Source organism: Papaver somniferum, chromosome 7 (genome assembly GCF_003573695.1).
Source record: "Papaver somniferum cultivar HN1 chromosome 7, ASM357369v1, whole genome shotgun sequence".
In the NCBI taxonomy this organism is placed as follows: domain Eukaryota; kingdom Viridiplantae; phylum Streptophyta; class Magnoliopsida; order Ranunculales; family Papaveraceae; genus Papaver; species Papaver somniferum.
The window spans coordinates 35,619,558-35,647,055 of record NC_039364.1 but is presented as its reverse complement, the minus strand read 5'-3'; the positions used below and the strand labels follow the sequence as shown (position 1 = coordinate 35,647,055).

The 27,498-nt window shown below is 37.4% G+C and overlaps 3 protein-coding genes across 3 annotated transcripts; 1 reads left to right on the top strand and 2 right to left on the bottom strand.

The window, feature by feature from the left end:
* The first annotated feature begins 9,426 nt into the window (after positions 1 to 9,426).
* On the top strand, positions 9,427 to 13,812 carry LOC113296964 (uncharacterized membrane protein At4g09580-like). Its single transcript, XM_026545330.1, has 4 exons — positions 9,427 to 9,972; positions 12,167 to 12,437; positions 12,530 to 12,700; positions 13,320 to 13,812. The coding sequence occupies exons 1-4, from the start codon at positions 9,659 to 9,661 to the stop codon at positions 13,449 to 13,451; spliced, it is 888 nt and encodes a 295-aa protein (XP_026401115.1). The 5' UTR covers positions 9,427 to 9,658; the 3' UTR covers positions 13,452 to 13,812.
* A 501-nt stretch (positions 13,813 to 14,313) lies between these two features.
* Positions 14,314 to 16,905, bottom strand: LOC113296963 (50S ribosomal protein L21, chloroplastic-like). Its single transcript, XM_026545329.1, has 5 exons — positions 16,516 to 16,905; positions 16,321 to 16,401; positions 15,235 to 15,336; positions 15,065 to 15,139; positions 14,314 to 14,616 (listed from the first exon to the last, which is right to left on the bottom strand). The coding sequence occupies exons 1-5, from the start codon at positions 16,819 to 16,821 to the stop codon at positions 14,509 to 14,511; spliced, it is 672 nt and encodes a 223-aa protein (XP_026401114.1). The 5' UTR covers positions 16,822 to 16,905; the 3' UTR covers positions 14,314 to 14,508.
* A 580-nt stretch (positions 16,906 to 17,485) lies between these two features.
* On the bottom strand, positions 17,486 to 27,322 carry LOC113296962 (DDB1- and CUL4-associated factor homolog 1-like). The gene is made up of 14 exons (XM_026545328.1): positions 26,730 to 27,322; positions 25,209 to 25,290; positions 24,939 to 25,055; positions 24,670 to 24,848; positions 23,788 to 24,574; positions 23,611 to 23,708; positions 23,107 to 23,527; positions 22,401 to 23,003; positions 22,131 to 22,310; positions 21,537 to 22,040; positions 20,931 to 21,041; positions 20,541 to 20,659; positions 18,816 to 20,400; positions 17,486 to 18,371 (listed from the first exon to the last, which is right to left on the bottom strand). Exons 1-14 carry the CDS (start codon positions 26,918 to 26,920, stop codon positions 17,658 to 17,660), a joined length of 5,691 nt encoding a protein of 1,896 aa, XP_026401113.1. The 5' UTR covers positions 26,921 to 27,322; the 3' UTR covers positions 17,486 to 17,657.
* Between the last annotated feature and the right edge of the window lie 176 nt (positions 27,323 to 27,498).

Below are 27,498 nucleotides of genomic sequence, written 5' to 3'. Positions count from 1 at the left end.
CGTTCTTGCACTTCAAACCACTTCGATGATCCCCCTGCCAAAATCCTTCGCAAAAACATCATCGAAACAAAGGTCACAATCTACTTAAAATATCTCTCAAAAACATTAAGAAAGATGCCCTAAACAACCACATGGATATCGCTAAACGTATCATGTATATGAAACATAATGATACCCAAACATGTATCCACGTCACTCTCCAAAGGTACACGCCTTTCGAAGCTACAACGTTCACACAAACACAACTAAACAACCCTTTCTTCAATCATATTCCTAAGATGCATATTCCATAACTTGTGTTAACAAAATTATTGCCCATTGGAAAATAAGAAACCATAGCTCCACCGCAACTGAAATCCCCGTATACGAAGTCCAAAACATACCACGTCTCATCAAACGATCATCACACTTCAACTTACTTGTAACCAACGCGCAACAAGTACTCTAAACGAATTTAAACTCTTCGAAACTGAAACATGTTGATCCTTGATAACGGTCAACGATTCCTAAAACGAAATCTTCAAAATATATCTCACCAAATCTTCACTTCCTTATGCAATTGAAGCCACAAAAAACTTTGAGTGCAACTTCTTCGTAACATCTTTAGACTTTTAGGTTAAAAGATTAACAACAACATGATCCAACTGATGACGACCGATATCAAACTTGTACCTTTCATACCGAAAATTGATAACATCAAACCCTTCAAACTTGAATGCTTGATAACATCAATATATGCATCTTCGAATATTTGATAACTTCAAATCCTTCGTACTTGAATACTTGAAAACATCAAATCCTTCGAAACAAAATTTTTTTGTTACCCATAGATAACCGAAATATCCCCACTTCTAACTTCGATCCTCTCCACCCTCACCGCACCACTTGTTGTGGGAGATAGCCAAAATAACTGCACCACTTGTAGGGAAATCCAAATATATTAACCCACGGGACACTAAATTCTTTGGATCGATGTAGAATGAAAGATAAACGACGCAAACACACATTAGAAGCAATAAGTAAAGCACACAATACTTACCGTGGTTCGGACATATGCCTACATCTACCAAAACGGTTACGACTTCTCTTCATTATTATGGAACCACTAAATAAAGAATTACACACTTCACGATTGACGAATCAATCAACAAACTATGATCCAACATTGTGTTGATCATAAACCCTAAAATAATTCTCTTGAACAAAACGCTCCAATATTACCGAATAATGTCTAACCAAACAAGATAATACTTATCTCATATAACCGAGATGATCTCCTTCTAAACGATGTCACTTCCAACACCAATGATGATCTTCCACCATCAACGAACAAGATGATCTTCTCATGACTAAATGATGTCTTCTACATCTTCCCCAAAACCATAACAATTTACTCTTTCAACACCAACGGTATATTTTACAACACCCGAGAATGGTCTCCCTCTCCCTAAAATTTCACCCAAAGGGTGGGATGGAACCCCTAAAGACTTTAGAGAATTACATTGTGTATTCTCTAACTCTCTAGAAAACCACTGAATTCCATTGATAATTCCATGTCTAAACACATATTGTAGACCTCCTTATATATGAGTCACAAACTTGATTCCCAAGCATTAGTCTCCTTGGAAAAGGAAACCGTAACCAACTAGGAAACCTAATGTTATTTAGGTAACCTATCTAAATAAGAAAAGCAACCTAAACTAGAAAACCTTGTGTTTCTCTACACAAAGGATTTCTAGTATGTTCCAGAACTTTCTGGAACCTTCGAAAACACCAAAAATTATCTAACATTAAGAACATCATATTTTGGAGTATGAGGTGTTAACAAGTCGGGTATTCATATATAACTCCATATTAAGACAGTTTGGTCATTACCAATGCTCCAGCAACTATAGTTTTTGATGAAAGGAAGCTCTAAGCTGATGCTTCTCCAAGACCAAGTGGAATTATATTATCTTTTATGTCAAACTTTTTACCATCTGGGAAGTATTTTGCTTTAAGAGAAAGAGCACACATTGAAGTATTATCTCTGCAAAGTCTCCACGCAGATTTTGCAAGTAATGCTCTATTAAATATCTTGAGGTCTCTGAAACCAAGACCTCCTTGTTCCTTTGGTTTACTGACATTTTTCCAAGTGATGGGTGGCTTTCCTTGTTTGTCTTCTCTTTCCTCCAAAATTTTTGCTGAGTAAAATTCATCTTGTTGATAGTAACATCTGGAAGCTTGAAACTAATCATGTGATATGCTGGAATTTAACATTCCTCACCATGACATACCTACCTGCGTCATACATATTTATAGAGCACCATCTAGACATTATGTTTTCCATTTTATCACCAGATTAGAGAAAGTATATTTTATTCCTCCCCACAAAGAAAGGCAGACCCAGATATTTTTCCTCAGTAATACTAAGATGCCTAACTTGAAGAATGCCACTGATGAGTTGACCATAAGTAGGGCTTGTGTTTTTACTGAAATAGACTGTTGATTTATGAAGTTTATAAACTGACCAGAGTATGCACTGAAATCTTCAATAACTTGTAAAAATTTATTGGTTTGAGATTGATTTTCCTTGCAAAATAAAAGACAATCATATGCAAACAATAAATGGTTTATTTTAGGTTTTGATCTAGAAATTTTCATACCTGTGATTTGCTTCTTATTTTCATGGAGATATAGATGTCTAGAGAAAGCTTCCATAGCAAAAATGAATAAGTATGGAGAAAGGGGATCTCCTTGCCTGATTCCCCTTGAGGGTTTGAAAGAAAAAGAAGGAGAGCCATTGATCATAATCTCCACATAAGTTGTATTGATGCATTGTAACAAAATATGACAAAATGTCTCACAAAAGCCAAATTTCCTTAGCACTTCAATTAGGAAAACCCATTTCAGCCTATTAAAAGCCTTAGACATGTCCATTTTTAGAGCTAGATGACCTGTTCTTCCCTTATTTTTCTTCATGGCTTTAACCAATTCTTGAACCAAAGATATGTTTCAGAGATCAACCTCCCAGTTACATAAGATGATTGCATAGGAGAAATGATATCAACCATGTGTTTTCAAAGTCTGAGAGCACTAATTTTTGAGATAAATTTGTATGTTGCGTTGCGTAAAGCTACTGGCCTGTAATCTTCTGGTTTATGAGCTCCACTAATTTTTGGAATTACAAAATTATTGATTTTCTTGAGAAAATAACCAAAGTTGAAGAAATCTTTAACCATTTTACAAATATCATCTCCTACAAGGTGTCATTGAGTTTGATAAAAACCTGGTGGGGATCCATCAGGTCCTGGAGAAGTCTAAGGCTGCATAGACATAAGAGCTCTATAGATTTCAGCATCATCTAGAGTTCTTATAAGATCTTCATTATCCTGGTCTGGTATACATGAAGGAATGCATTGAAGAAACTGAGAAAAATCATCTGGTTGAGAAGTAATTTCAATATTTTTGAAATGAAAAATCAAAAGATTCTCAATTGGATTCTTATCTTGGCACCAATATCCATCTGGAGCTTGAAGATGGTTTATCTTATTCCTAATTCTTCTGTGATTAGCTCTTATGTGGAAATATTTGTAATCCATTTACATATCATTATAAAAATGGTCTCTCGATTTTTGCGTATTAAAGATAGCTTAAATATCATTAAGGCTCTCAGTTTCTCTTTCCAACTTCATAAATTCTTCAGTATTGTTACCTTGAATATCTTGAGCTTGCAATTGAGAAAGATTTTCTTGGAGTTGAGTAATTCTTGATTGAATATGTCCAGAAGTAGATTTACTCCATTTAGAAAAAAAACATATCTTATATTAGAAAGCATATAAGATAATGGGTAAGCTGCAAATCCTGAAAGATTAGTTTTCTAAGCATTCCTGGTTTCAGTTTTACAAGCATCATTTTGCAACCAATGTTCATTAAACTTCCAACATTTACCTGAGGTACTAGACTTATTATATATGGGTAGAAGAATAGAAGCATGATCTGAACCTTTTGACGTAGATGAATGAGTCTACCTTCAGGTTATTTAAGGAACCAATCACTATTAAAAAGTGTTAGAGCATTGCTCGGTTGAACCCACCAAGCGTTGGTATGTCAAGTTTGGTTGTCATATTTTAGTGAATCAAAACTCATTTAAAGAGTCACTTGATTATATGCTAGAGTCAACTTCGTATAAGTTAGCTTGAAAGTATTAGGATATGAGACTTACAAGTATTACATGAAGACTTGAAGATTGCGAAGAAGCACGGAGATACAACGACAACAATCATCCTTCCTTTTGAGGTTAGTAATATTTGACTTGAACTGTTTCATTCCCTAACGTATCTTTCAAGTCGTGCATATTGAAAATGAAACTGCGAAGCTGTGTATGAAACTCTAGATAGACATAGTATTAAGGAATACAATACGAGGTTTATTTCTTAACCATTAAACTTTGTATATAAAACATCGACATAATCGTATGAATGATATTGTGATTATGTATGGGTGTGAGTGAATATTTCATCCTAGGAAACAAGGTTTTTACATTCGTTTGAAGGAAGTAAGTTCACAAACTCGTTTGTGGATCGAAAGGTAAATCACTAGGCTTATTGGTATTGTCATTCATTGCAAATCTATTTTGATTACCAATATGAGTGACGTGTATAACCGCTCATAAACTTGTTTATGTTCTTGGTAAAACTATCCTAGTGGGAGGTGCAGTAAATTTGCAAGAGGGGAATCGATCCTTGTAAGAGGTGCAGTAGATTTTGTATAGGTGAACTATAGGTTTAGTTGCTTGGTCTCAACTATACGAAGTTGGTTTAGATTTTATATTGCGGCTTAATTCTGAGAATATTCAATCTGGACTAGGTCCCGGGGTTTTCTGCATTTTCGGTTTCCTCGTTAACAAAATATTGTTGTGTCTTTTAGTTTTCTATTTCGCAATTATAATTGTTTATTATGATTAGAAGTAAAATACACAAATGTTAATTCCTATTTTACTTGATAAGTAATCCTATAGAGTTTGGTTAAGTCCGAACCTATTATCAAGTAAACATACTTCAATGTTGTATTGTCTCGATCTCGTATCCATATACGATCACACGAAGTGTGAACTGATTTTTTGTATTGTCTCGACTCTGTCCATAGACAATCACTTTCGGAGAAAAAACTTATAGGTGGAAAAGTTTTAGATTGAGGTATATTTGGGTACTTTCGTCTTTTCAAAAAGTGATATATCAAGTCTAGATTTAGTTTTCCCAGTGTCGTGGCTGTTACTAGTCCAAGTAAATGGATCTCCACTATAACCCATATCATGTAAGTCTGAATCCCTAATGTATTCTAAAACTTCAGAAGTAGTAGGTTTAGTGTTTGTATTTCTTTCAGAAGCATTCATAATAATATTCAAATCTCCTATGAGAACCCAAGGAATATGAACTAAGGAACTTAAATCCTTAATGTAATCTCATTGACTAGTCTGGTCATTTTTATAAGTGGTACCATAAACACATGAAAGAAACCATTCCCCTTTACTAGGGTCGTTTTTAACTAAGGCATGAAACATATGCTATTGGAATTTAACACTTCTAAAGAGAATCCATCTTTCCAAAGAAGAAGAATACCTCCAGCCTGACCAAGAGAAGGAACAAAGCATTTGCTTGGCATTTTAAGAAAACTTGTGAGTTTTAGAATTCTGCCATCCTTAAATTTGGTCTCACACAAAAAATTAATATCAGGAGAGTGAATATTATTTAAGTGAAGCAAGTGATCTCTATTATCTTTTCCTAGGAAGCCATGACAATTCCAACTGATGATTTTTCATTGTTAAAAAAAGTTGGTAGAACTTTAACTTGATACTCAAGTAAATATTATAGTTGTGTGTGGAAGAAAAACATACAGAATGTAAAATAGTGAAAGAATAAATGCCGAGGTTATAAAAATAATAGAAGTTTAATTTAAATAAATGTTAGAATCTAAGAGAAAAGTATAGAATGGGTTAGTAGATTTTTTGAAGCCTCATTCATCTCATGGGGGTTATTTCCTGCTCCTATATCTCCTTCTCCGATGAGATCATGTTCCATATCATCATTTATATTGGAGGATTGAATTTTCCCAGTATTACTTTTCACGATATATTCAGTGGAGTCCTCAGTTCTAGATATTTTATTGTTTCTTATTTCACCCTCTTCAATATGGTCTTTTTCTTTAGCCTCTTCTTTCATTTTCTTGCGACTAGCTTCACAGATTCTCTCTAATAGAAGATCAAATCATTACAAATCTCTACTTCACAGACAATTGTGAGTTCATGAAGATAGTTGATATATTGACCATTAGTGAACCTTCTAATCATCAATTGATGGGATACATTAGGACATTACTCTTCATTGTGATCAGTGACATAACAGTTAGGATAAAGATTATGAGGTTGCCTTTCCCAGTGAAATATGATCCATGTAACTCCACCAGCAGCGGTGTTCCACCATCCTCCCCTAAAGTGTTTTTGAGAGATCAATTTTGATTCTAGTATTGGTGGTGGTTCCAAAAGTTGGTCTGTAATCTTCAGGGCGTGTTGAGACTTTTCTCACCTAACTCTTCTATGGATCTCTCACAACTTCAATAGAGTGATGTTCTGGTAAAATATTTTCGAATTGGAGGTATCATTCTTGATATTTGAAAACCCATTTTTGGGATGGAATAACAACATCCTATTTTTGTAAGTTTATAGGTAACTTTTTTTGACATTCCATGGACCTTTTTTAAGAATGTGATTCATTGCTTCTACACTGAAAAACTTAAACAAGAACAAGTTCCTATCAATAATACGTACATCCTTGACTCTGGATCGATTCCATAGTATGATAACCCCCTTTCTTACTGTATCCGTCTCAACAAGATCTTTTGAGAAAAGTTTTCCAAACAAAGTAGTACTCCATTCATCTAAAGCTTTGGTAATAGAAGGATTATTTCCAACATCTATTCTTAAGTTTCTAGCACCAATATCACGGGTCTGAGTACTTTGCATTTTGCCAGTGATTGCTGAGATTTGAGAATTTGATGAAGAAGGCATTTTCCTTTGGATTTGAGAGATAGGGTTTAAAAGTAATCTGTGATGCAACTCTTCACCTATGTATGCACAACTATTATAACTATAAGTAGTTATAATCAGATAATTTTGTTCCCCTAAATAATCTGAGAAAGATATTCTTATACAAATGGAATATTTTTCAGAGATACGAGAACTAAATTTGAGTGAGTTTCGGCTTGAAACTTGGTAGGTAACAGTTACATGTCTTCAAAAAGTTTGAAGTTTTGAATTTTGAAAATTCTGGGTCTCTGGATAGTTGTGGAATCGTACCACGAGTCAGGAGAACCTTGAAGGTTTTGTTTAAAGTCATATACATGATATAGAAAGTAATACCGGTACATACTATAATAATCCATCCTTGACAAGATGCCTGGCAATACTCCTTCAAACTGTGTTGACGATACTTGACTCGTTAATCTCCAGTTCATAAGAAGAAGGAGAATAATTTACACTGGAGTCCAAAAATGAATGCCCCACATGATTTGATGAATATATGAGGTCCTGCAAGATTTAGTAATCCATAAGCAAAACGGAAAAAACCAATTAAAGAAGATAGACTAGAGAAAAGAAAAACAGGTTAAGAAGAATCTTAAAACAACAAAAAACCTAAATAAACTATAGTTCTAACTAAGAGTTTGAAGAATCAAGACTTCGAAGGGTTTAAACTATAGAGAAACGAAATTTTGATCACGATCTTTAGAAACTGTGTAAATAAAACATGAAAGATTAAGACGAAAAAGAGAATAAATATATTAACTGAGTTGACCCGGTAATCAATGGCGGAACTAAAGGGGGGCTAACCCTGGTTGTAGTCCACCCCCCCACCCCCACCCCCGTTTTTTTTCTTACAAAACCCTACCATGTTAGTATTTCACCCCTTACAAAATAAAATTTGTTAAGTTAGTCCACATGATCCATTAAATTAGTCCTTGTTCCCAGTAATTCAGTCCACCAAAGCCCTAATATCCACCTTCCAAATCAAAAATCCATCGATGCCTTGGTGATTTCATTTGCAGAGTAGGAAGAAGAGAAAACAAAAGAGGCGGAGAGGGAATGTTTAAGGGGCTAAAACATTCAGCTCACCACTTTCATTAGTTTGGTCCATCACGTCCAAAACATTTGCCGCGGCCTTCGACGGTCTTGGTGTTATTTTTTTTCAGTCTCCTAGTTTGAAAACCACTGCCAGTAATCGCCCGACTCGCAGAGCTTTTGGATCCATTTGAAGTACATTTCCTTAAGCTTGTTATTCTGTATACTTATCGGATGAAATCGGTTTAATGATTAATCTGAATGTTTGTCTTTTTCATTTATTTAACAATAGTAAAAATAAAAAAAAAAATTAAAATGAAAATGGAAAAAACACGTCAAATTCGAGTCATCAATACGTCCAAACCCAACGTTGTGGAATGTGCACGTGGATACGTTTGACATGCGTCATTCCAAGGTCCAACGCGCGACGCAGTCACAGCTCATAAAATGGAGTGTCCGTGCTTGGAGCCCATTTAATAGGCTTCTTTTATTATTCGGCCATATCGATTATATTCTCCAGGGATCCGCATCATATTAGCACGTATTACATACACGAGCTATGTTTCCCAGCCCGTTTTCCACAGTTTTAACTAGGGCTGCACATGGGTCGGGTTTGGCCTCACCCACCACCCAACCCACTGATGGTGGGTAGTAGAAGTTGTCACCCACAACCAACCCAACATAACAATGGGTCGGTTTTCACCCGACCCACATTATAATGGGTTGGGTCGGGTGGGTGGTGGGTTACCCACAGTAAAATACACATTACAGTTACATTGCATCAAAAAAAAAAGTTACAGACTTACCTAAGACTCTTACAGATGACAATTAAAGAACTGACCCCAAGTCAAGTGTAAACAAATGATAATTATAATCCAGAGAAGTAAGAAGTTGGTGCAAAGTTGCAAAGTGCATACAAATTACAAGAAATGAGTTCAATTGTTCGAAGCTCAAAAGATAAAAGACTATTCAAGGAAGTGATTGAAGAAGTGAAGACTGAAGTGAAGTTAGCGATTTAGGTTTAGGCATTATATATCACTACTTCAACGGCTGTGATTCATTTAGGATTGGTAATCTAAGGGTTAATATTAACTAAGAAATATTTAGGTGGGTGGGTGGGTTGGGTCGGGTGAGGGAAACTTTGACCCATAGTCGACCCATAATACTATGGGTTTTGATGTTGTGACCCATAGTCGACCCGCTCCTAGGTGGATTGAGTCGGGTGTGGGTAATTTCAGGAGGGTGTGGATTGGGTCGGTGGGTTGAGTCGGGTTTGTGCAGCCCTAGTTTTAACACTTTCGCCTTCGAAAGACTTCTCTCTCTAAGACTTCACACAAACAAAAAAACCTCGTAACCAAATCCCTTTTCATTCCGATCTGAATTCTGAAAATAAACCAAAACCAGAAAAATATTATTAGGGTTTCATATCATCATTGGTTTCTAGAATCATTCTTCTGTTCTCTGCACTTTTAGAAGCTCAAGAAAAACTGGGTGATTAAAATTGGTGATGGGGTTAATATTGATCCCACACCGATTAAATTTTTGTGAAATTAAATTGTAATTATAATGAAAGATAATAGTAATTCATTCAGTTCAAATATATTAGTAATGGCAGCTCCAAGGAATGTAATTAATGACGGTGGAAGACAACAAAGAGATGAAGAAAATCTGCTGTTAAATGAAGATTCACCGACTAGTAAGAAACCAATTGGGGCGAAATTGGAAGGGAAATTTCCATTAACAAGATGGGAATTAGCTGCTGCCATTAGTGTTTTTTTGGTTTTCTCGATTGGTCTTATATCTATTTATTTAACTATGCCTCCTGCTCAATATGTCAATATTAAGTTACCTCGCTCCATTTCAGATCTTCGAATTCTCAAGTAAGTTTACACCATCTTTGGCTTTGATTATGTTTTTTATTTTTTGTATGTTGATTTTTGTTGAATAAATTGTGTTTGAGCTAGATTACAAAGTGCATTATTTTTCTTGTGATGTTACATACATTGTACTGTGAATTCACCTACGATGTCTGGATTTTGTTACTGTCATTTTTAGGAAATTTATTGGAGACAATTGTTAATGTTAATATGTTATAGGAGTAAATGTAGACTTTAAATTCGAAGGAGGAGTGAGAAAGAATTTCTAGTACTTATTTAGGGCCTGAACCCTGAACTCGAAAAAATAAAAGGAAGCAACCTCTCTTCTGTCTAGGATTAGGTTATTTAGGGCCTCTATTGTTGTGTTCATATTGGAGTTATTCTAATCCAAAACTTCTAAACTCCTAGATAATTCATTTGGTATGTGCACTCTTTCTAGAATTCATGTGGTAACTCTTCCAAACCCCTGAATTGAAATACGGAGCATTACTCTTTAAGTTGCAACAAATTGTGTTAACTTTAGAGATGAAGCCTTCTGCGTGCACATCACCATAGAGGTACATCCAAGATGAAACAAGGCATTTATAATTCGGTTCAACAGTGTCCCGATGGAATATAGATATTGGAGTGGATTCGCTTTTTGGTACAATACTTGATTTTTGAGAATGTAGAATGCAATCCCTGTATTTGTTCACTCTCTATTTCTTCCTCTTACTAGCGTATACATTAGACTTTATACATAGGAGTGATTCTTTTAATTGTTGTCATTAAGGTTGATTTTGAGGATTTGTAGTCTTTTGTAATAGTTTGTTATCAAAATTAGAATTGATAGTGGTCTTAGAAATAATTATTTTCCTCTGTTGCTGGAACGGATTTGGTAAAGTCATGTTTGCCTTGCTTGTACTTTAAACTCTATTCTACATATCGTCATATCCAGTTTAGATAAGTTTTGAATGTTATTTGATCCAATAATTATATCTTATTATACGTTGGAGAAATGCGACATGTGGTTAGAAACTGGAATATACTTCAGAACTCTTGAGAAATTCCTTCCTCTTTTGAATAAACAGAATTTTCTTCGTTTGTCCAGTTATTGTGAAGTAATGTCATTGTGAATCAATTCCTAAGGAAAATTTTGGAAACAGACTAGAAGGCACTTTCAAATAACTGGTGACTATTATTACTCTTTGTGGCATAACTAAACTAGCTGATTCATTGGTTATTCAGAATAACACCCCAGCCTTGGAAGAAAATTCATCTGATCTTTGAAGTTTGAATCTGCACACTGTTGGTTGTGTTGGATATTGGCTCGATTTTAGGAAACATCAGTGTGATTTCTTAAATCAGTTTTGACTGATTTTTAGAATTGTGTTTAGACTTCTATCTAAGTAAGGGTTTCCTATCTTAGCTAGTTTAGATTTCCTAAATTAGAGTAAAGCTTGGTTTCCTAATCAAAGTATTGTAAGCCTATAAATAAAGGCATAACCTTTAGGTTATAGGTATCTACATCATCTACACTAGTCTTGTCTACACCCTTAGGTTGTAGAAATCTCCTCACTAAAAAGAGAAGTAATCTCTCCATTAGCAAGATGTAGATCCTCTCATAGCTTTAGGGTTAGGAGAGTTGGGAGAAAGTTGAAGGTGAGTTGAGAATGTGAAGAAGAAGAATGGGTGTTGGGTGTCATGTGCATTGTGTATTCTCCGATATATGAATGAAGTGAATTCCTGCTGCCCGTGGATGTAGGCCATTGCCGAACCACGTAAATCTCTGTGTCTTGTGTGTTCTATGTGCATTAGCTTCTGTTGAATGTTTAGTTCTCGTTTCTGATGCCTGATCCTGTGAAGCCTTGAGGAACAATATGAACCTCTCGAGTCTGGGCACAACAGGTTGGTGAAACGTGATCTTCTTAATATAGTCATGGACATGGTTGAACTCCTAGATCCTTGAGTTTCAGCTTACTTATTGTTGACCTATAAACAATTGATGGTTTTATAAGAAAGAATCTGAACCTAGGAGGATCTTTTAAAACCTGATATTCCCTCTCAGGATTCTGAGTGTCCACAATATCTAGTTTGACAAAATCATTGGTCTTGATTCTGTCAATTGAAATGGAACTCGTAAGGGTCGAGTTACTTGTTGTTAACTTGCGTTTTCATGCTTGTACTGATTTTCCTTGTTTCCAACTGTTATATCCAGAGATCATCTTGGAGCATATGCAAATGAATACAAAGCTCAATTTATCCTAGGTTATTGTTCAACCTACATCTTCATGCAAACTTTCATGATTCCTGGAACCATATTCATGTCATTGTTGGCTGGGGCTCTGTTTGGTGTTCTTAGAGGCTTGCTCTTGGTTGTCTGTAATGCCACGGCTGGGGCATCATCCTGCTATTTTCTGTCTAAACTAATTGGAAGGCCTCTTGTCAACTGGCTCTGGCCTGAAAAGCTAAGATTTTTCCAAGCAGAGGTATGCTTTTGTTATGTTAATCAGGTGCTTTCACATTACATTCTATCCTCGTCTAGCATGTTTTGAGTAATTTGAAATTTATGCATAAACAGATAGCTAAACGCAAAGACAAGCTGCTGAATTACATGCTTTTTTTGAGGATTACTCCAACCCTTCCCAACACATTTATTAATGTGGCTTCTCCAATAGTGGATATACCTTTCCATGTGTTCTTTCTGGCAACATTAGTTGGTCTTCTGCCAGCATCTTATATAACCGTCAGGGTAAGTGTTATAACTTATGATTATTTGACAGTTATTACCTAATTTGTAACACACTTAATTTTGTCTAATAGTATCATTCCGTTTTAGTTGTTAGATAGCCGTCTACCAGGGGTTTTACATTTGCAGGATATAAGTACTTTAATACATGCTTGATCTTGTACCACTGGAAGTGTGCCATTGTAAATGCTAAGCATGCTTTCCTCTAAGTGTTGGGCTGTTCACTACTTTTAGGCCAGAAACTTAACAGCTGGAATAAGGCACCAAAACTTCATTTTATACTTTTAGAAGAGTCTAGCTTTAGTTACTGCCGAGCTTCAAAATCTTCGACGAAAATTGAACCTTTTTTTTTTTTTTTTTTTGAAGCATAAAATTGAACTTCTATCTACTAAAAGTTAAATACATCCTAATACCTGGGAATTTATTTTATTGATTGATTCAGTAATACCTTGCCTTGTAAAGTGATTATTTTAGGTACCTGCATATGGTTTGGTGAGCCGTTTTGGTTAAATATTTTGATCTGTTATAGGAAACTTCAAATGTTTTCCTTGTCTGAATTTTTTTTCATTGTTTACATTGTGCTAATCCATCTTTAACTCCGTTGGTTTTTGTTTGTTGTCAGGCTGGCCTTGCTCTGGGGGATCTTAAGTCTGTTAGGGACCTATACGATTTTAAGACTCTGGGGGTGCTGTTTCTTATTGGATTTGTTTCCATAGCTCCAACCATTCTTAAGAGGAAACGAACATATGAGTAGAACATTTTGTGTGTCAGTTCCTGAGAAACAACACAGTCAAGCATATGACATGTGATAAGATTCAAAAGAAGCAACAATATAACTTGCTGGTTAAATACTATAGTTGTACACTCTGCTTCGACCAACAGAACGCCATAGACGAGCCTTCCGTTAGTTATCCTTTTAAATTTTTGTCCGGCCGCAAAATCGGTCATTGTAATGGAGCTGTGGCTCACCATGCTTTTTTTCATAATAGTTTTTGTTTTTTAGACATTTGGGAGGCAGAAGAAAATTCAACATGGCAGGCCAGGAAAGATAAAACTATATGTTTCTGGTTTACCAATATTAATTTATTATAAAATGACTAGATAATTTTTCCTTATATTTCTGAGAATCTTCTTGGACAAAAAATGGCAAAACAGCTAAAACGTTAGGGCACAAATGAGAAATCACAGTGTCATACCACCATCTGGTTGCTGCGTGAGACGTTTTGCCAGTTTACAACAAAAAGTAGTCATGCACTCATGCTCCAAACAAAAAGATGCTGACCCTTCAAAGAAAAGAAAAATGCTGGGCCATGCATCTATAGGCGGACATTCAAAACCTCTAATCTAGCTCAGTACAGTGAGGCCGTTTGATCTTGGGAATTCAAAAATGGTGACAGTTCTGAAGAAGTCTGCTTTTTCAGAAAACATGTACTTGGGAATTAAATACTCCTATGAAATTCTTCTGGTTTTGAAGAGTTTGGTCGAATATATTTTCCTTTTGAGAAGGGACAATTTGTTCTTTGTTATTGTGAAGGTTACAAGCCAGTGACTCCGATTACCTTAGAGAACCCAGAATATAGGTAATAGAATAGAAAAAAAAAAAAAAAAAAGATAACTAGGCTTCAAATCAGTGCAGGCATAATTCAAGTGCAAACTAGCTCGTACAAAAATAATAATTACCAGATCTCCAGTGAGTTCAAAAAACAAAAGAGTCTTCAAAAAGCAAAAGAACCTCTATTTTTAACAGAAGTAAGAAAGATGAACTAGATTTACATTCAAAGAGAAAACGTTCTAATTCGGATACAACAAGCCTATGAATCGGATGTAACTGCTGGAGAGTCTGATTCGATGGAATCGAGTGTAACAGCTGGTGAGTCTTCATAACCGGTGATGCCCGTTATCCTTATCCTTGTGTTTGGCTACAACACAAATAACATATTCTATCTGTCAGGACAGGCACTTTCGAGCAGAAATGTTTTTATCCAAATATGGACTCAGAATTACATAACCAAACTACTTCTGGTGTCTATAGACCAAAATATCATTTGAAAAGGAGAAAAGACAGTTGATAAGCTTTGGCCGTGCATGTGGTTTGTAGGTGAACAACCGGGAGCTGGAAATCATTGAGCATAACGGTTTCAAAGAACACCAAGCTGGTTACTGATGTTGTGTGTAGTTGAAGTACCACAGCGAAAATATTTCGGGTTTTGATCCCCAGGTAAATGGACAGTTAATAAGCACCTCTAGTCTTACTAAAGTCTAAAGGGAATCCAGAGTAGTTAGTTTCCTGGTAGTTTTACAATTTTAATATAGATGTATGCTGAAAATGCAATCCAGTTACTAAATGTTAGTAAAGAGATTCCGAACCTGTCTGTGACCAATGTTTCTTCGGTAATTCTTTTTCTTCTTGTACTTGAAGACGATTACTTTATCGTTCAATCCCTGTGTTTTGAAAGAGAAAATTCAAATGAGTCTAGGGTACGATGGGAAGAGCAGAAACTGCTTAAAAGTCAGGAAGCAAAACTTATTTATTTTACCAGATCTTCAACTACTGCATGTACAACGGCATTGGGCACAACAGGCTTTCCGATGTATGTACTTGTTTTTGTTCCAACCAGCAACACCTTGTTCAGTATGATCTGCATTGAGAATTAAAGTCTTCAATATATAAGCATCATTTCAGATTTAAACTGAAAGTGGAGCAGGACGCGAATATGCGACTTTAACCTGGACCCAACATATAATTCTTTTATTGGTCAAGCTTCACATACAACAAACAACATTTCAATATGCTCATATGATTAGAAGATCCCTAAAGTATGATACTATATGGCGGAAGCAAATGCAACTGCGGGGCAAGTAGCCCAGATTCTGACTATACTGATTATCTAATGGATTGTATTACATGAAATAGCATAACACGTGTCCGATAGCAACAGAAGATTATTCTTGAATAATTTTCAACATGGTTTCTAGCTGTAAATGAATACTTGTAGCACGCAAGAACAAGGCAACAACTGCCCTTCAATGAAGTTCCTCCACTATTTTAACAAATATATAAAATAGCCTTCGAAACCAGAAGCAAGGTGGTACCCTTATGACAACTTCTGCCAACAAAGCACAGGACACATGCCTTTTATTGAACAAACCAGACGACATAACAATCCCATTACAGAAACTCATTTGAGAGACTTCTGAATCCCCCGAAATCCCCCAAGTGTTTAAGTTTCAAGTTCTAAGACATTAGTTGTTCATATCTCAACTGTTTTATTCACTTGTCTCGGTGGTATAGCACAAACGGTGTACTGCAATACAAGTTCACTAAATTACAAATGAGTCTTTCCTACCGTCATGCTACTATTTCAATCCGTCTCCTACACAGGCCTTTACATTTCTTATAACTCAACAGAACACCTCCAAGCTAAATCCTATTCAGAACTCCAATTACGTTGACAAGGCTTTCAATTATTAGTCGATTATTTAAAAAACAACAATACAAACTAATTTCCTGCAAATGTAAAGACTGATGACCTAGAATTGAAACAAAAACTACTTTTTCATAAAATTTAACAAATCAAACAAATCCAAGATAGAAAATTGAATGAATCTCAAAGATAACTTACCTTATCATTGACATTAGCTCCTTTAAGCCTTTGTGTAGTCAGAAATCGATCAGGAAAAACAATATATTGACGACCTCCAATCTAAAATCAATGAAACAACACAAACCCACTTCATACAACATACTTAAAACTCCAAAATCCAAAACAAAAACAAAACCAAAAGAAAAATGGTTATCAACAATAGTCATTACTCACCATGACAACAGCGAAAACCCCTTCAGGTTTTGCAATTTCATCACTAACTTCGACGATTGGAGCTGGTTCAGAATCAACTTCTTCAGCTTCCAAAACGGGTGCCTCAGCTTCAGAGTATCTAGTAATGAATGAAAATGCGGAACTCCTAGAAGAAGAAGAAGAAGATAATTTCTGGGAAGAGAAAGTTGGAGTGAAGAAATTGAAAACGGGTTTTGATTGAAAAAGATTTTGTTTCTGAGTTGTTCTTGAAATTATTGTTGTTGTAGCTGCAGAAGAGAAGAAGCTTAATGTAGTTGCGGACGCCATTATCAAGTGTTTTCTGTGTTTCACTCTCACTCTCCTGCTCCCAACCCTCTCCTCTTCAAGTCGCTTCCTCTCTTTCTTTTTTCTATGAAGAAATTTTATCCTATCCGTTTTCAGTTTTGAGTGACTTTTTTACCCCTATATTTCACTTCTATACCCAAAAACACCTCAACCTCATTTCTTGCACCTTTTTTTTCATCTCCATCATGAGCTGTGGTGAATTGGTAACAATAAATTCTTAATCAACTACCGGTAAAAGTTTCGTGGTATCTCGCCATTGAGTAGATAAAATGGGCCAAAAATAATCCGTGACATTCACAGCCTAAATCTCCCGTGACATTCAGATACGTCGTAACAGTTTATTCAGCAGGTATAGAACGACTATGGTAACAAGAACTGTTGCATTGTACAGAGATGATGATCCCGCTATGAAATACTACTACCTGCTTAACAGCCTAATGTGCACCTTGGCTCTCTGATAAGGGAATCGACATTTGTTATATATTTCTGCTGCTGTAGGGAGATTAGAAGTTCCTAGGCTAACAAGTCTGGAAATGGCAATCTTAACTAGTTCTGAAAGCCGTTGTTGTAGCGGAAATCATTTTCTAGATAAAAACTAGCTTAACCATGCATTTTACTTTCTCAAAATGTTACTAGCACTCAATTATCTTCTGTAAGCTCCCACCTCTCTTCTTATTCCTCCATCAAAAATACAGCTCTTACTTGGGTTCTGTGGGAGTAAGAAACATCTACAAAAAAAAATAAAACCAACAATAAGTTGAAATTACTCTCATTTCAATGAATCAAAAATTTATACATAATTACATAGCCACTAAAATTTAAGGAAAATCTCCCTCATCCCCGTTACTAAACCCTCCTGCTGTCTCACTATCGTCGTCTTCGCCGTCTGTCACAATCTCCAACACTCCATCATCACCAAAATCTCCATCATCATCGTCGTCAACATCCATTCCAAAATCACCATCAAGGCCATCATCCTCATCGTCACCAAGATCATCATCATCCTCATCGTCTTCATCATCATCGTCATCATGACTCATATCCCCGAGGTCACTATCCATGTCACCAACTAGATCAGCTCCCATCAATCCGTCTTCATCGTCTTCTGAGTCATCATCTCCGTCATCTTCCTCACTCTCTGCATCGTCAGGGTCAGAATCATCGTCGGCAGGTCTGCGGCGTCCTATTTCATACAGTCTTGCAGATGCAAACATCTCCTCATGGTCATCCATAGATACCAACCCAACAAAAGAATTTGTCGGTTCTGTGGCAAAATCAAGGATGCAGCGATCCACAGGCACTGTGGCAATGTCGGAGTAATTCACAGCGTCCACCGTTCTGAATGCTGAAAATAGTGGATGCCTTACTCGGCGAGAGTTTACTGCTGATGTTATGTCTTCGACGTTCCTCCTCAAGATAGCATATATCACATCTCCAGAAGTATTGAATGTTATCACAGTTTGGTCCAACGAGGGCACGCTTCGCAGAAGCTTGAAATTTCGAAGATCCCAAACCTCTGAATTGATGATTACCTTTGTAATAAGAAAATATTAAGTCAGATAGTATAGACTTGGGAATGGTAGTAATACTAAAACAGATGTCCTCCAAAAACACAAGATACATTTTGATCATGGTTTCATGACCAACTAATTATTTAAGAAATTGTATAACCTTTTCCAGAAGTCAAAGTATTTAATGGATCATAACTGTTGTTACAGTGCAAGGGTCTAGAAGTTACAGGACTATGCTGTGACAAATAATTAAGCGTTACTATTTGAAATGTATTATATTAAAGAGTTATGCTTGCCTTCCCTAAAATGTCACGAACCAAGATGCTAATCTAGGTCATAATGATGAGTTATCATATCGACTAAAAGAGGGAAGTCAATAGAAAGGGCCATTGACAAGCTAAAATATTCTGTATACGCAGGACACTCCTGAAGAAAAGATTTTTGTATGATACAAAGTTGTGTTACCTCATTGCCAGCAGGATGAAAGCCACCTCCTCCGTAGTCTGTAAACTGATCAAATTGGCGAACAACACTGGGAGTTCGCTTGTCCCACAACACTCCATTCCATAGCAGCCTTTCATCATCTGGATGGAAATGTATCAGGGACTGTACATGTACTCTGCCAGGTCCAGAAGAACTGGCAGAATCGGAGAACTTCGTAAGCAAATTGCAGGTCTGTATATCATACAATAGAACTTCACGCGGTGATGTCTCTGTTGATAAGGCAGCAAACATTGTCTTCGAGTTGTTGAACCGCGCCGCCTTGCATCCATCAAAAGAATGCATGGGACCACCTAAAATTGAAGATCCATCCCAAAGTCGTACTTCATATGAGCCCGAAGAGAGAATCAACTGAGTATCACCAGATAGAGCTGATTGTATGCGTGTTAATGGTGATTGATGACCCGTACTACTCTCCAAGATATTCCCACTTTCTGAATCAAAAATTTTTAGCTCACCAGAATGGTTCCCTGTAACAATCCGAGAGGAGTCACCAACGAAAGCTATGCATGTCAGAAGAGCAGAATCATCCCTGCAAGTGCGCCAAGGTCTAAATCTGCTATATATAAACTGCCTGTCTCTTCGGGTACCATGAATCCCACCGTAATGATTTCTAAACTCACGCGTGGACAGTCGAGATGTTACATTTGCAGGCAGCTCCATGTTTCGTCGCGGTTCCGGGCACATATGTGGATGTAACAAAGAGAGAGGTGGTAAAGTGGTTATAGGAGCTGGGCACTGCCGATGCTGGTGCTTCAGATACTGCACAACCAGAGAGTCCAATGTCACCCTTTCTGAGTTCCCTGGTTGTGGATCAGGTTGAAGACCCATCTGGAAAGAATTACTAGGTGTCATCTGACCTGAAGGGGTGTTAAGATGATGAGTATCATCAGTATTATCCGCAAAAGTACCAGCTGGAGTTTTACCATTGTGATCTATCTGGCTTGAGCTTGGTGTGACCGGAAACCCGATATCTATAGGCAAATTGTTTTTACGGACCGCATTAGGTGTCTGGTGTACAGGAGATCGAAACCCATGTTCACCCATAGCAAGACGCTTAGCCGATGAAGCAAACCCACAATCCTTGAAGTCCGTCGGCTTGCGTTTCATTGGCAGGACCGTTGGAGTCTTAAATTGAGGTTCTGAATCTGAATTGGGGATGGGCATAGACACTGTAGGTGTTTGTGGTGCTATTGATGGAATTGGACTTTTTAATGCACTGGATATTTTGATTGCCGATGATGGGTTTCTTGACTGAAAGCTGCGGTTACTTAACAACAATGCTTTCTTCTTAGTAGAAGCCAAAAGTGAACCAGATATAGATGGTTCTTCAAGGCGTACAGTTGGCTTTGACAATTTTGACAGAAACCCACGTGAAGGCCAGTGTAATTGCATAGTTGGGGCCTCATGTAAAGAAGTTTGATGAAGGGGAGGGAGTGGTCCTGCCAAAGAAGGCAATGGAGTCAACTGAGCCTCCCTTAAAAGAGAGGCAGCTGTTGTGTTCAAGCCAGATGCCTGGAGATGCTCATGGATTAGTAGTAACAGCTCCCTGAAAATTGATATTAGTTAGAATAAAGTAAGGTGGATATGACAATAGTCCTCCATGGGCTATTAGCAATTAAAAGAAGAAAAAAGAATAAGTAAGGTGGTTATTGATGAGCAAAAAAGGAAAATGCCAACAGAAAATACCTGGAATGGTAACTAATAGGAGTTGCAGCAGCTATTGCTGCTCTCTCTATGCGCCTCAAAGTTGGGGCAGCAGCATCAGTTGCTGCTAAAGTATTCGAACGTCCCGAATTTGTTACGATCTACAAGATAAATAAGTAACATAAACATTAAGAACATGGTATTCTAAGGCATACAGAAACACTGAAAAGAGGTGTACTGACAACAGTAATACTCGAAAGCAGTAAATTGTTAGCAGTGGAGCATGTAAACTGAAATATAAGACTAAGTACACTTCAAATATCCAGAGAGAACAAAACAGACAAATAGGTGCATGAGTTGACTTATAGATGACTGATTGGTAAGGATAATCATTACTAAAACATGAATTAATGCTACACTTTTGTTACTCACCGATATCAACTCGATTGAAACTTGCGCAAGTTCAGCTTGCCACCTGCCCTGCTCACTTCCTTGTGGCTGACCACCTGGATCTCTAATTAATTCTGATAATTTTTTCCCCACCTATTACAAAGAATTGTGGGAAATGAAACAGGTATTTTTGTAAAAAACAGAACACTTTTAAAAACAGTTAGACAAATCTAGTGGTTATAGATGGACATGATACTGCTACAATTTGCCACCCCACAACCAACGACAATTAAAAGATATCTACGTATCAAACTGATATACTTTAACGACGTCCAACACTCTTAAAAGTAATTGACCAAAAAAAGATATTTCAGGAGAGCTAGAAGCTCCTATTTAAAGTTGAAAGTTGGGAGAAAGAACAAAGTGAGCAGCTACTAAGTTAACTGAGCAAATATATGTAACGTAAATAAGGTTACAATCACAGTTGTATATCATCAGTTCAGAAATACATGCAATATCTGAATCCAATACTACACAGAGCAATCGGTGTATATCAATAGCAATAACCAGTACAAACCCAAAAATTGTAGAATTAAAAGAAAGAACAAAGCAAGTTAAATAAGAATAACAAAGACCGAAGTTACTTACCTCAAGCTTTGTCAATATGTGCGCTATTGAATCATCTCTAGCTAGACCGAGCAAGACCCGGCATGCAAGAGCGCGGAGACAATCAAGAGAAGCAGGAGGTGTAAGTACCCGTGGATGGAGAAGGTGCAAAAGAACTTTTATCCCATTGTTGGCACGGACAGCCTCTCTAGCTTGCCAGTATCCTTGTTCCAACTGCGTGGCAAGACCAAGAGAACCTGCCCCAGGACCTAAAGATATTCTACGATCTCCAACTACCCCTGAATTCATAGTAGGAACAGCCGTTTGTAAATTACTGTTTGAGACTGTAGATGAATCATTCCTCTCGGAAATAGAACGATCAGAGAAATTTTTTCCAGCATGCCCTTCTTTAGTCTCAGCTGCAGGACCACTAGGAGTCTGAAGAGAAAGCGACTGTTGAGCTTGTGAAGACACAGATGGTTTAAGGCTGATTGAAGGTGGTGGGCAAACAAGATTAACTAGAACATTCAATGCAGGCTGAATAACCTGTACAGATGCGCAAAGAAAAGGTATCACAAGTTTAAAAATAGCCATGCAACCATATAGTACGATAGGTCAAATCAATAAGATAGTTACCTCTGGATCGTTGCAACCAGCAGCATTTGCTGCATCCAGTAAAACTGCCATGCCAACCCGGTTATTGTTCAATGTAGCGTTCACGACCGACCTACGACCAGAGGGCACCAATGTAACTATATGTAGGACTCCTAGTGCATATTGAGCCAAATCATGCAAATACCGCTCAACAGGGGGTGCCTATGATATGAAAAGCATGTTAAAAACAATCCTCAGTGAAGAGAAGGAAAAACACAGCATTGAAGGAGAGAACAATTAGAGTAGGCATACATGACACAGCTCCAACATGGTAATATGTCCATTGAATTCTAAGAACTTCTCTACTGCAGGCCAATGTGATCTGACAAAAGCGGTACCAAGCTTCCTGTCCCTCTGTATTTGTAAAAATACCGCATCTACAGCCTCATTACTAATATCGAGTGGCTTGTACGCGGCCCTTGCACTTGGCATATTTCGGCCAGCATTTCGACTACTTTTACTTGGACGAAGAGATTCAACAAGAAGAAGCAGGTGGCCTCTGAAATACTGCCGCAGTGCGACACAGGAATGATAAGCGACCTGCTTCTCCAGAGCTGTTAGAACCTCTCCAGGTGATCGGTCATTCCTCAGAGATCCCCCGTTAGACAGGCCCAGAGTCCCAGAATTGCTTCCTGATCTCACTGATGCCGCAGCTTGTAAAAGGTTCAGTAGCTTCTTCAAACCCTCTAGTGAATCAAATGATTCCACGATTGCCCGGAAAATAAAAGCTGCTGCAAAAAACAAAGCAGCATTTTTTCTTGCCAAATCCTGGTTGCACTCAAGAAGCTGAAGAGCTAACTCAACTACATGATACACAACATCGGATGGCAGAGCACAAACACGTTCCATAATGCCCTGCAAGAATATTCTAACAACTTAAGGGCACTGAGATAAGTTCAAATAGTATGCCTGAAGACGAGAGAAAATAGAATCAGCTAGAATCCCTTTCCACTTTTACCTGAGATCCAATAGTAAATAAGCACGAAGAAAGACCAAAGAACGTATGACCGACTCTTGGCACTGCAAGGAGTTTCTGAATACCGCCACGATCAACAAAAGTTTGAGCAAATTTACGATGCGCAACTAATGCACATACTAACTTCAGCACATCAGGCAGAAGCATAATAACCTTTGAAACCTCTTTACTCTTAGAACTCCTCTGTAGCAGCGCTAGGCAGACATCTACACCCTTCTCATGCAAAACAGGCCCAAGAACCTCTACGTATTCTCCTAGGCTATCCAGACACTGAATACAATATTTTTCTTTTAACTGTGCAAGAGAATCACAATCTAAAGTAAAATATCCTTCATAGTCCTCCTCTTTTTCTATCTCTACAGACCCTGAAATCGCCGGGTCTTCCTTCACATTACTTGAGCTCCTATTGACAATCAGAAATATGCATCATCATTCAGCAACCAGTTGCAGCTCAACCTTATATGATTTAAACGATTGTTAACTTACCTTGAGACCTCAGGTGCATTGGCAGCATTAATAATAGTGCGCACTGCTTCAGCAGCAGCAGCAACTGCAGCTTCTTCATCATTGGTACTGTGGAACACCTATACGAGGAATATGTGCAAATTTTCAGAATCATATTAGAAGAAAGAAAACTAGCAAAATTTCAACTGCAAACCATACCTCTAATGCAGCAGCTTTGACGTGTTCAGCTGCACCATCACCCGCATGTTTGATGGCTTCAAGAGATGCATTGGCTTCGCTAGCTTCAGCCTCAGCTGCCCTAGTTGCTTTCTTTACAAGGTCGGATATGTCAGTTGTGCCAATTTTGAATTCTTTGAAGTGATCATCACTATCCGATCTCTCTATGAAGCCATCAGTTTCAATCCTGCTTGAACTTATTTTGGCATCCGAACCTCTTTTTGCATCTGCATTTCGATGAGAACTCCTGTCCCTCGTGTTCTTCCCATGTGCTCCTACACGTATTCCAGAACCTGGAGAAGTTAGAATTTTATCAGACTCCACTGCTTCCTCATTAGTCCTACCCCTAGCTCTTGCTTTTGGCAATCCACGAAGTTTTGTTTTATCATCGAGTAGATCTCTGATGTGCCACCTGCCTTCACCCACGTGCTCGTTTACATCATATTTATCAACCCCTTCAATCATATCATCAACTACTTCGCGAGGTTCACATGATCCCCCAACATCTCCCCTTTCAAAATTGTGCTCAACTAATAAACCTTCGTCTCCAATCTTGGAACCATCCAAGTGAGTGGACTCTGGGACCTGTCGAGATCTGCTCCTGCTGTCGTCTCTGCTTCTCATAGAACCAGAAGCATTCTTCAGTTCAGTTTGATAATTAGCATCCTTTTGACTGATATTTGTGTCTCCAAGCACCCTAATACGAAGAAAGCGCATAAGTTTGGCTGGCAGACCAGATGTCAGCACATCCTCCACTATCTGACCGCCTCTGAAATCATTAAGAAAGCAGACAAAATAATTAGATAGGAGGGAAAAATATGTCTAGTAGAGTGTGAGAACATAACCTGAGCATAATATACATACCCAGATAAACATACAGCTAGAAGTCCAGTGGCATATGTCCCTAGCGTTTCAGAATCAGTAGGCTTGTCTCTTCTGATAACTTTCTTTTTGTCAGGTTCATCAGCATTAGATCTTGAATTGTCATTTATTACCCAATTTTTTATGTTTTCCAATACCGCGTCTTCGAATACATGAGGAAACTGCATTCACCCATTTGAAAAATCGCACTTTAATGCATGCTCCATCCACGAAACATAAAGAATACAAACATACATAAAACAAGACCTTACCACCCAAGTTGTAGAGCAGCTGAGAAGCAGCCTTATAGCAGCTGACTGAATACTTAATGAGTATCTAGAATCAGATAGAAACTCAGATGATATCAATTCGAAAAACTCATCATTGTCCTGAAAAAAGAAGGAAGATTTTAAGGAAAGAATGATTCTACGAGAAAAGGACCTAAATGCCAATAGTTCCTAATACTATTTTATAAGTGAAATTTTGGATAGGACTCAAAAAACCAAGTATAACAAACTAACTTAGAAGCAAAGCATCCATACCCGGACAACATTCCCCAGTCTTCCAATATTATGAGAAGCTCTTCCATTGTTTGGAGCTGAATTACCCAACTCCTCCATGTACCTGAGAAGTAAGATAAGAAACAAAAATAAGAAACTCCACCAGCACAAGATAGCTAAATTACATCATAGAGCTTCAGGTTTGGAAAACTGAAAGTAGTGCTAAGAAAATAAATAAACAATGACGTGCATTTGCTGCATACGAATTTGTTTAGGTATTAGCTTTTATTTCAATGTTTCATGTATAAGAAGTAAGAAATATCGCATATCTTCCTTTATGAGCATACCCTATTCATTCCTAACCGCGATTACTTTGCTGGTCGTTTGAACAATGTCGCCTGATAAGCTCTATACAAATTTCATTGATTTAACCAAGCTTCCCCTATCACTTAGATCTGTTATAAATCCATAAAATATAGTGATTTAACCAAGCTTCCCCTATCACTTAGATCTGTTATAAATCCATAAAATATAGTATTGTAGGCACATGCTGGTTTTCAAATCCCTCGTGATGTTTACAAAAATTCACGATGCAATCATTCAAGAACACGGTACACGAGATAACGTCATGCCAAGAACATGATGAAGTGTGTGGTTTATCTGCTTCTTGGCCTTACTGGAAGGGCCTCGATGAACAACTAGAATTTTCAGGTGATCGGACACGCTTAGATATCCCATTATGATGATAAAAAAAGAATGTGCCTTAAAAAACATAGTAGAAACTTACACTCCCACAGCAAGGGGAAATGTATCTCAGTAGGTGTCTTTCATGATTGCTAAACACATGCCACAAGTTTGATTACTGTGGGCAGAATGTACAACTCCGGATGGATGATGGATGTAACTAAACAAGGATGCATTCATATGAGAATAGTAGGAAACGTCAATAAATATATGTTTCATAGTACATCAGTCACTTCATAACGAGTAATTCTGCTTGCAGGTTTGATAAGTTATGCAATACTACCTAAATCAGCTAGCACTTTACTGCAACATCACAAAGTTGAATTTTAAAACATAAAGGGAGTAAGGTACACCATTAAATAACGGCAACATAAGTTTGATAAGAAAGTTTGTAGCTCCCAAAAAATCACTTGGACTGTCCAAACTTTATTTCTACATTTTAACCATCAGAAACCTATTCAACCACCTCTAGCTCGATATATTCTAGGTAACAGCTCGAGCTGCACTTCAACTTGGAAAAGAAAAAAAACTCTAAAACTATTGCGCAATTTGAATTCCATAGAACTATTTTTCACTAATTTAAAGGACTGGCACAAACACATTAAGACGTCTCTCGCTTTATACTGCCACTGATATGAGCCTTCTATCATATTTCAATACTATAGTGTCGATTGTGCGAAACCTAATAAAACTATATACCCAGACAAAACTATGATATGAAAACCTAACAAATTAACAACTAGTACATTATTTTCACATCGCTAGGGCTTAGATTTAAAAAACCATATAAAAGAAAATTAAAAGAGAAAGATACATTACCTGGATTCTTGAGCTTCGAGCATTGAAGCAATGGCGTTTAAAACCTTGGGACTAGGATTAAGCCTCGACGATGTGATTTTAGTCATTAATTCCTGTGCTTTAGATACCAAATTTTCAATTTCATTTTCATTATTCCTTGGGGGTTCTTCTGATTCACCGCCCTGTACCTGATTATCTGTAGCCGCCTCCATTTCAAATTCAAAAAATTAGGGTTTATGAATAATTTCTTCCTCTTGAATCCTATAACTTATAATTATTCTTCTGTTTCTCCTCTGATAAATCAAAACCCAAAAACTAAACCACGATATTACGCATCAGTATATAGGAGAAGAAGTGTTGGGTTTTGATATCTTCTTCTTATGATGATGATTTTATATAGAAATTATAGAGAGATTTCAGAGAGATTTTACAGAGAAAGTGAGAATAGGGTTCAGGAATACGAGAGAAGGGGCTTGTTTGTTCTTCTCCTTCTTCTCTATTTGATTTTTGTTTCGTTTTTCGGTTTTGCGGACTGTAGAGAGAGAAATACTCTCGCGCACTGTGTCACTGGTCTCATAAGAGAGAGGAGACGAGCGGAGTTGGCAAAATGGTTTTTTGCCTTTTAACAGCAGAAGAGCCGTGTGATTCCGCAACAATGATTTTAAAGCAGACAACATTCTGCCCTAGAAACACCTTTGGTTGGGCCCTAGGGTTGGCAAATGGGCCATTATCTCTACTCTCAGTCTCTGATGCAACACTATCGGGTGGTTTATGGGTGCCTGAGAGCAAC

Excerpts from the sequence above, each read along its gene's own strand:
- LOC113296964 (XM_026545330.1), top strand. The coding sequence starts at position 9,659 with ATGAAAGATAATAGTAATTCATTCAGTTCAAATATATTAGTAATGGCA. Across the intron at positions 9,973-12,166 it reads TCAGATCTTCGAATTCTCAA|AGATCATCTTGGAGCATATG; the intron begins GTAAGTTTACAC and ends TGTTATATCCAG. Across the intron at positions 12,701-13,319 it reads CATCTTATATAACCGTCAGG|GCTGGCCTTGCTCTGGGGGA; the intron begins GTAAGTGTTATA and ends GTTTGTTGTCAG.
- LOC113296963 (XM_026545329.1), bottom strand. The coding sequence starts at position 16,821 with ATGGCGTCCGCAACTACATTAAGCTTCTTCTCTTCTGCAGCTACAACA. Across the intron at positions 16,402-16,515 it reads GGGTTTTCGCTGTTGTCATG|ATTGGAGGTCGTCAATATAT; the intron begins GTGAGTAATGAC and ends CATTGATTTTAG. Across the intron at positions 14,617-15,064 it reads GAAACATTGGTCACAGACAG|CCAAACACAAGGATAAGGAT; the intron begins GTTCGGAATCTC and ends TTTGTGTTGTAG.
- LOC113296962 (XM_026545328.1), bottom strand. The coding sequence starts at position 26,920 with ATGGAGGCGGCTACAGATAATCAGGTACAGGGCGGTGAATCAGAAGAA. Across the intron at positions 25,291-26,729 it reads CTCGAAGCTCAAGAATCCAG|GTACATGGAGGAGTTGGGTA; the intron begins GTAATGTATCTT and ends CTTACTTCTCAG. Across the intron at positions 20,401-20,540 it reads CCTATTAGTTACCATTCCAG|GGAGCTGTTACTACTAATCC; the intron begins GTATTTTCTGTT and ends ATCAATTTTCAG.